This window comes from Zootoca vivipara, chromosome 4 (assembly GCF_965207765.1).
Source record: "Zootoca vivipara chromosome 4, rZooViv2.hap1.1, whole genome shotgun sequence".
Classification (NCBI taxonomy): Eukaryota; Metazoa; Chordata; class Lepidosauria; order Squamata; family Lacertidae; genus Zootoca; species Zootoca vivipara.
The window spans coordinates 11,391,879-11,400,431 of NC_142587.1; the positions used below are offsets into that span (position 1 = coordinate 11,391,879).

The 8,553-nt window shown below is 48.3% G+C and overlaps 1 protein-coding gene across 1 annotated transcript; it reads right to left on the bottom strand.

The window, feature by feature from the left end:
- Positions 1–2,344: 2,344 nt before the first annotated feature.
- On the bottom strand, positions 2,345–7,250 carry KCTD12 (potassium channel tetramerization domain containing 12). Its single transcript, XM_035116540.3, has one exon. It carries the CDS (start codon positions 6,908–6,910, stop codon positions 5,894–5,896), a length of 1,017 nt encoding a protein of 338 aa, XP_034972431.2. The 5' UTR covers positions 6,911–7,250; the 3' UTR covers positions 2,345–5,893.
- Between the last annotated feature and the right edge of the window lie 1,303 nt (positions 7,251–8,553).

Sequence of the window (8,553 nt, forward strand, 5' to 3'; positions counted from 1 at the left end):
ATGCTTAAAAATCCTGCTACGTCTTATTTTATGGCTACGACTTATTTTTGGAGAAACAGGGTAGCAGTATCTATCCCTAAGCATTGCAAAGGCATGTTTGAACATGTGGTCGGGGAAATGTACACTGTGATTTCCAGCTTTACATTTCTGACTTATCACATTCTCGATTTCACCAGGGTCTAGAGTGTGGACTTGAATCAAGCCCGAACTTCACCTTAAGAAATCCTCGTCCCACTGGGATGAATGCAGTGCAAATAATGACAGCAGACTTTCAGGAAAACCAGAGCAGATTGTCTTTTGGATAAACAACAACTTCCTAGTATGTTTTCTCCGAAGCCCAGTATAAAGACCAGGGGTCAGCAAACGTTTTCAGCAGGGGGCCGGTCCACTGTCCCTCAGGCTCAGACCTTGTGGGGGGCCGGACTATATTTTGGAAAAAAAATATGAATGAATTCCTATGCCCCACAAATAACCCAGAGGCGCATTTTAAATAAAAGGACACATTCTACTCATGTAAAAACACCAGGCAGGCCCCACTAATAACCCAGAGGTGCATTTTAAATAAAAGGACACATTCTACTCATATTAAAACATGCTGATTCCTGGGCCATCCCCAGGCTGGATTTAGAGGGTAATTGGGCCGCATCCAGCCCCCGGGCCTTAGTTTGGGGCCCCTGATAAAGACCATGGCTGGGACGCAAAAGTCTGTTTTGGGTATACTCGACAGTTTGTGTGCACCTATAACAGAACCACGTTTTATCACAGGGAGGTGGAACCTATTTCTCCACCCCCAACTGCCCAAGGTGGCTGGACTCCTCACTGGCAGCAGCCAGCATGGTTAGTGGTCAGGCATGATGGGGGTCAGAGTCCAACAACCTCTTGCAGGGCACAGATTCTCCACACTGCTTCATCAGAGAAAAACAGCTTGGGGTGTTTGGCATGCGATACAAGAGAAGGAGGAAGTTCCTGTTTAAGAAAAACCAGCCCAGATGTGAGCAATTTTCTTCGGCCAATGGTTTTCTCACCACCCCTCAACAACACTGAAGTGTTTTATCAACTGTTTGTTACACATGTGCTTTTAGAACAAAACCTTTGATAACATTTGTGCTTTGCAGCCCAATCCAATGCACGTTCACTGAAAAGTCATCCCCTTGAATTTGTTAAGACTCTTGGTCAAGTGAGTATGCTGAGGATTGTTAATATGTTCATACCCAACCTTTGCGCCAAGGAGCTCAGCAGAGCCTGCATGGAGTTCTCACGTTCTCTCTTCACAACAACCCTTTGAGGTAGGGCTCATCTGATTTGGAACACAGGCCTCTCTGGTTCAAATGTCAACCAATGTCCACTACACAGCCTGGTTTGTAATCTTAAATTGCTTGAGGTATATAAAAAAGCAAAGTTTGTTCTTACTAAAACACAGGTTCAATTTTAACGTTATCAGATGTACACTTTGACAAAACACATTAGATGGACCCTGTTCCAACCTGGGATTAAAACTCATCTCCATGACCTCTCATATACATTCCTCTTTGACTTAATATTCGCATCCTAGATATGTGTAACCATTTCAAGACAATCAACTTCCAAAACAGATGTGTTTAGAATTAAGAACATTATGTAACTATCCCTATGAAGGTGATAGAACTGGTCTATAGTTTGCTCATTTGTCATCTTCCAGATGTTCCAGGCCAACTCCTATAATCTCTGACTGCTTGCTATGCTGACAGAAGCTTATGCAAGTTGCACTGTCCAACATCTGGACAGCACCATGTTGCTAACCCTCAACTAATCTATTGCTAATTTATGTGAAGATTACTCAGTTTAGAACCCTGAACTAAACCCAACATACCCGAATTTGCAATTGCTCAATAATACAGAAATGCGGAGTTTCCCAAATTTTGGACTGCAATAGGAGCTTTGCACCTAAACTCATTTGTACTGGAAAGTCCATTCACGCCACTTGGAATGGTTCCCAGTTTTGCTAACTTTGACAGCAAAGGACCCAAGCCTTGCTTTGCACATCCCTGCCATTTACAGTTAAAATAATCAAGAGTTTGCAGGGCTGGGGGGGGGGATTCCATTATTTCCCTGGAGCTCTGCTGTCAGTCAAAGTAGGCAATTCCGAGCTACAGGCATTTTAGTTGTGGCAGCTTAATATGTTCAATGGGACTTACTTCCTAGAAAGTAGATGCAATGTGTTCTCACACAAACCACACAGGGGTGGCAGACAGGAAGTTTTTTTTGTTTTAGCTAAGTTATAAACTTAAGTATCCTCAATCACTCGGCTGTTAATGACAACCCAATATCCCACCAGTACCGTATACAGAACACGACGATTACAAAATTACTAGTTAGTTCTTTTTATTATACCCATTCTTGTTTAAAAAATAATAGGAGCTTTAGGGTAGTCTGCTAGCAAATAAACATTCACTAATCAAAATACAAGTTTTCATTAGAGGGATGCGTTTAGCCAACAGGAAGTTTCGCTGTTAATTCACATTCAAGCAAATAAGTGTAGACAAACATACGTCTATCATTTTGCTGATGTTTGTACGCAAGTCTTCCCTCCCCCATATAAATAGGTGCAGAAACACAGCTTAATATGAAAGTACTCTGTCCAGGTACAGCATATGAAAATCTGTATAGCACTAATAAATGAATAAAAAACTAAATGATTCGTGTAAAATGTTTATACACTTTATATACACACTAAGTCACAAGTTCAATTAAAAACCACCTCCATTCATAACTCTTATGATAGACTTAGTAAGCTACAGTACAAGATTTATTTTTTAAACAGAAAAAAGAAAATAAAACTAGCTAAGAGCTCATTTTAGGACTTACTGAAAACTGGATTGTATACAAAATTTTAGAAAACATACTTCAGAGAATTACTTAACACAAACTAGAAAAAGACTGTAATCAGCTCTCGAGAATGACATTTTAAATACTTAATTGCAATCAATAACCTCTCACTTAGCTAAAATATGACAATGGAATTATTTTATAATAAGGCATAGGACAACCAGGGTACAATCTCTTCTGTGGCACACTGGCTTCCCAATGCTATCTTATTGCTTGTCCTTATTTAAAAAATGCTCTCTCTCCCTTTCTTTTTCTTGCTTTCTTTGAAAAAATACATCATTTTAAAATCATCTCCCAGAGCAAAAAAGAAAACATTTCTATGGATGGGAGGTGTTTGAAATCTGGACTGTTGATTGATATTTATTTCAAATTTCAAAATGAATGGTTTAAGCTGCAGCTACACATTTAGCTAAAAAGAAGGAAAATAAAGAAAACCTCCCTCTCTCTCTCTCTCTCTCAACAATCCAACAGGCCAGCACTTGATCCTAAAATAATATTTTACTCAAATAAGGAAATTCCACTCTTTGAAATGACAGCTTTGGAGTGAGGGGGAGGAAACTTAATAGAAATATTCTTTGGTTAAGACTACAGTGTCCATAACTCTATATCCAAGCATCAAGACACTGTTTGTAACTAATTCTGTCTAAGTAAATTGTCAAGTTTCCATGTGCACCACTTGAGGAATGGCCAAATGACTGGATCGCATAAAAAGCACCCATTAGGTCCCAACTGGGAATGGACAGTATTTTAAAGTCAAGATGAGCAATGTGCATTTATGTATAGATCTGTTTAATGAGGGGGGGGGGGAAATCAGAGCTTTCATTCAGGGTAAAAACTTGTGCTTATACATCGCCATGGTAGTCCTTCCCTATAGATAAGACATCAGCCAAAATTCCTACATATGTGGACTTAATGTTTCTGCATTGTTTTAGGTGCAAACCCCCTCCCAATAGAAAACAATGAGAATAGAGCCAAATTTGCCCTTAGGTATTTGGAGAGAAAGACCACATCCCACTCAGAATGCCCGTAACTTATACTCAGCACATGTCTTAACAAATGTAGAAATACCACTCTTTTGCCCAGGGAAGGAAGCACCAATGGACCCTTCAAAGAAGCATTAAACTGAGCCTTGAAGACATCAAACAGGAATACATATAGGGTGCTATCCAGCCAAGTCATACTAAGGGCCTTAGCCCTTAGCACATCTGACAATCTGACACTTAGCACATCTGACAATCTGTGGTGCTGCTCAAAATCCAGGACCTGACACACCTCCACCCTTAGCCAGTTTGGTAGACTACTTTCAGAACATTTAAACAATGTGCAATGGGTTTATATATATATATACCGGTACACACACACACATATACATAAAGAGTGGTAATACAGGAATTTTCATCAAAGACTCTCGCTATTGTCCCCTGTGTCAGAATTACATTTTGCAAACACACTCAGTTTTCAAAGAACTGACATTGCTTCATGCCATCAAAGAGCTCTGCTCCTGGAAGGGAAGTTCCAACTGTTCAAGTGGTGTAAAAATCCGGAAGTCGTCACTTTGATGACGGCCCCTTTTGGCACTGGCCTTTCTGACCCATCTCCGTTGTAATGCAGTTCCAAAGAGCTGAAGAAGAGAGAGACTTTGGAAAGCGGTAGAGAAGGCAAAGGGAATAAAATGGGACAAGGAGGTCCCTGATTGCGTTGTCTAGTATTTCGCCCCCAAACAGGGTAGGGGATGGGGATTAGAAGCAGCCACAAAAATCTAACCTGTCAGAAATAGCTGTTCCATTCCACTGACTTCATCCAATTTAGGAGATAGGCAACGCTGGGAAAATAATGATCAGGAAAGGTTCTCTCTGCTTCGCCATCAACATGGCTGGGAAGTGCAAAATGTTCTCTCAATCTCTCTCTCTCTCCTTCAGATTCCTCTTCCCATCCCAAGGCAAGGAGGCAACACTTTCTAGGAACCAGGGAGGATGGCAGCACCCTGGCCACATAGCAGTTCCTTCACCATGATGCAGAAAGAAACAAAAGGCTGGGAAACGAAGACTGGAGGAAGCAGACTCAGAATGATGCAAAGGGGAAAGGGGTCCTTTACATCATTGAAGTAGCATTTGATGCCCACTCATTCTCAGGATTTGGGGGGGGGGGAGTGGAGATGTAGGAATAAAATATAGAGCACGTATGTTCTGGGGTGAACAAGACTGACATCTTTGGAAGCATGCATGTTAAAAAGGGGACACGGGTACGTGTGTCAGGATTTGTGTTTTACCTCTAGAGATATGAACAGATCACATAGTGGGTTGATTCTGGGACAGTGAAATCTGCAACATGTGAGGTGGGCAGCAATTATATAAAGGGGTTGGGCAATGGCAGCACATTACATGGAAGACACACAAAGAAGTGCTCTGGACCCATGTTAAGTGCAAGTGGTAGAAGGAAAAGACATTCATTATGGGCGAGGGGCTAAGTGACTGTCTATATAAGGAACCCTAGGTGTAGGTGGTGTTCTTCAAAAGTACAAGTTAGGGGTGCATGAGGTGTCACAAAGCAAGAAGGGGTGACCACAGGGCAAGTGCATAGAAATGTAAACAAGGGGCCAGGAACTCAGCGTGCGGAAGGGAAGGAAGTTCTCTGCACCTTTAAGAACAGCACAGAAGAGGAGACACCACAATGGGGAGGTTTCCTATCTATGCAGCTCTAAAACGTGGGAGAGCCTTCAGGTTGCCACCCTATTGCTTAGGCGAAGGCTCCATCTGGGATGCTGGACGAATTCAAGCGGGGCACTTTTGTCTCTCCTAGCACAGCCCCTTCAAAACTCTCCTACAGTTTTGCAAGGCGTAGCTCCCATGCAAGCCAAAAATGTGTCAAGCCTAGGCAGGTTCGTTTCTTTCTGCAAGGTCAGGCCCGGGTCTTCCTAGGTTAGGGAAACGAACGGCATGTGCCTTAAAAGGGGGGGGGGGAATCTCGGGTGTGGTGGAGCTGTTGCCCAGCCCAGGCTGCGCTTGTGCATCTTGGAGCCCTGGACCCATCACTCCCTGCAGAAGACATACTCGGTGTAGCTGGTCCAGATCTTGTCATCGGCGGGGCCGCCCTGCTCGGGGGCGAAGGCGCAGGTGCCGGTGGACGAGCAGGCGGCCATGCGGAAGCCGGCCTCGCTGAGCCGGTCGAAGGCCTGCTCGAGGAAGTTGAACTTGAGGTAGTAGCGGGCCGTGTAGCGCTCCGGAGGCCGGTCGGGGTCGCGGCTCTCGTTGAGCGTCTCGCCGAAGACCTCCTTGGCCAGCGCCGTCTTGCCGCACACCGTGATGCGCGCCACGCGACGGAACTTGGCGTCGGCCTGCGCGTCCCGCCCGATGGTGTACGAGCCGCGGTAGCCGATGGTGATGTAGCCGGAGCGCCGCCCCGACGCCACCCCGCCGGCGTCCAGCGAGAGCGACGGCGCCAGCAAAGGCCCGCCCGACGGGCTGCGGCTGGACGTAGGCGAGGCCGACAAAGCCCCGCCGCCTCCTTCGGGCAGCTCGGCCTCCAAATAGCCGAGGCCCGGCGGCGGCTCGTCGGCGCACACGGAGGCGTCGCGCAAGAGCCCCGAGAAGCGCGCCGCGGCGGCGGAGGGGGCCGCCAGACGGCGCGCCAGCTCGGGCAGCTGGAAGTACTCGGCTTCCCTCTGCAGGCGGCTCCGCTCGGGGAAGCGCTCGGGCAGCACCAGCTCCTGGTCGCGCAGGTAATCCAGGATGTAGCGGAACAGGAAGCCGTCGCGGTCCAAGAAGAAGCGGCCCTTGGAATCGCGCGGCAGCTCGGACGCCGCCTGTTCCGAGAACATGCGCCACAGCAGAGAGCCGCGCACCGACAGCACCGTGCCACGGCGGGTCACGTACACCTGCCCGCCCACGTTCAGCTCCACGATCTCCGGGAAGCCCTCGCCGCCGCCGCCGCCGCCCACCGACGACACCGCCTCGGGCTGCGCAGGGCGCGCCGCGCTGCGCAACGCGCTGCTCCCGCCACCGCCGCCGCCGTTGGGAAGCCCCCGCGCGCTGTCCGCCAAGGCCATGGCCGGCCCGGAGCGAGTCCTTTCTCTACGGCCGCGCCCTCGGCGTCTCCTCCAGGCTGGCGCGCTGCCTTCCCCGCGAAGCTCCGGAGCGCGCTCGGCTTCCTTCGCCCGCTGCTGCTGCTGCTGCTGCTGCTGCTGCTGCTTCCCGGGCTCCGCTCGGCGCCCGAGCCTCTTTTCTCTTTCTCTCTCCGACTCCCTCTCCTCCGGGCTCCGGGGTCCTCGCGCTCTCGCGACTCCGATGCGCCGGCGGCGAGCGGGGAGCGCGTCTTATGTAGAGGCGCTGCAACCTCGCAGGAGGGGAGCGCAAGGCGTGGACGGGGAGGGGGAGGGGAGCCAGGCGGGTGGGTGTCGACACTGACGTGGGGTTGCGCCTTCCCCAATTGCGAAGGAGCCCGATCGCGGAGCTCCCACCCCCTTTCCCCTGCTGCCTGGGATATATTTATTCATTTGCTCGGCGGAGAATGCGAACTCTGGCCAAATAAGAATAATAAGCCGGAGCCCACCGTCGGAGAGACGCGCAAGTAACCCCGTTGTTGTGCTGGGCTCGCTTCCCTTCTCGGCTTGAAACGGGGAAGGATGCCATTCTCTGGAGCGCTTCCCTTGACACCCGCAGCAACAGCAGCAGCAGCAGCAGTAATAGGATTTTCCAAGCGATTTTAAAGGATGCAATCCGACACATACACACACTTGGGATTAAACCCTCTTGAGTTTAGGGGGACTTCCGAGGCCATAAGGTCGGGCTGCCCCATGCCCCTCCCCCCAGAGGCGAATACCTGGCAGCGCTCTTGCTGTCCATTTACTCTGGAGTAGCCTCCTCTTTCCTATTGGCTTCCGTGAGAAATGTGCATGGCGAATGGCAAACGCAGTTGCATTTTTTTTACTTTGGGGTGTATGTGTGCGTACTCTAATCCTGTTGAGGTTAGTGCAGAGGCTGATGGAGTGGATTTGAGACGCTGCTTGCAAAAATCAACTTTTAGAGGGAGCGGCGCCTTCCCATGAATCGCCCCGAGTATGGCTGCTGGCTAGCTCCCCAATCCTTGGCATGCCCTCGACTACCACAGGGATGAGTGGGGTGAAGATTTAAGGCGCTGGATGGGAGCAAAGGAGGGGCGGCGATGGGCAATAGCTCCTTAGACTCCAGTCCTTCAGAGAGTGCAAGTCAGCAGGGCTGCCGCAGAGTAAATGGATTGTCTCAGGTAGAGAGTGTAAGAAGCAGCCCAGGGCAACGGTGTTGGTGCAGAGGCACTGCTGCAACGTCACCTGCAAGGCAAGCTGTCTACTACGGAGCGGTTCCCCAGAGGTGACGGGTGTCATAATGCAAACTCTTCTGCTTTTTGCAAACAGCCTCGTTGCAGATGGGAAAGCGAAGAAGCCTTGTGGCTTCCTGACCTCTAGGCAGACTTCCTCTTTTTTGTTTTTTAAAAAATGATGCGGGTCTGGCAAAAAATAAAAATAATTTTTTTAAAAAATACACACATTCCCCCATGCCTATTTTTCCCTGCTCCTCTTTTTCTAGTAAACTGATTTTATGCAGTTTTTAAGGGGGGAATAAAGAGCCACATTTCATTTTACACATACCAGTCATTTTCATGGGTTTCTAGGCTTCTGATTCCAATTGATCCTTGACTAATATTGTCCTAGAG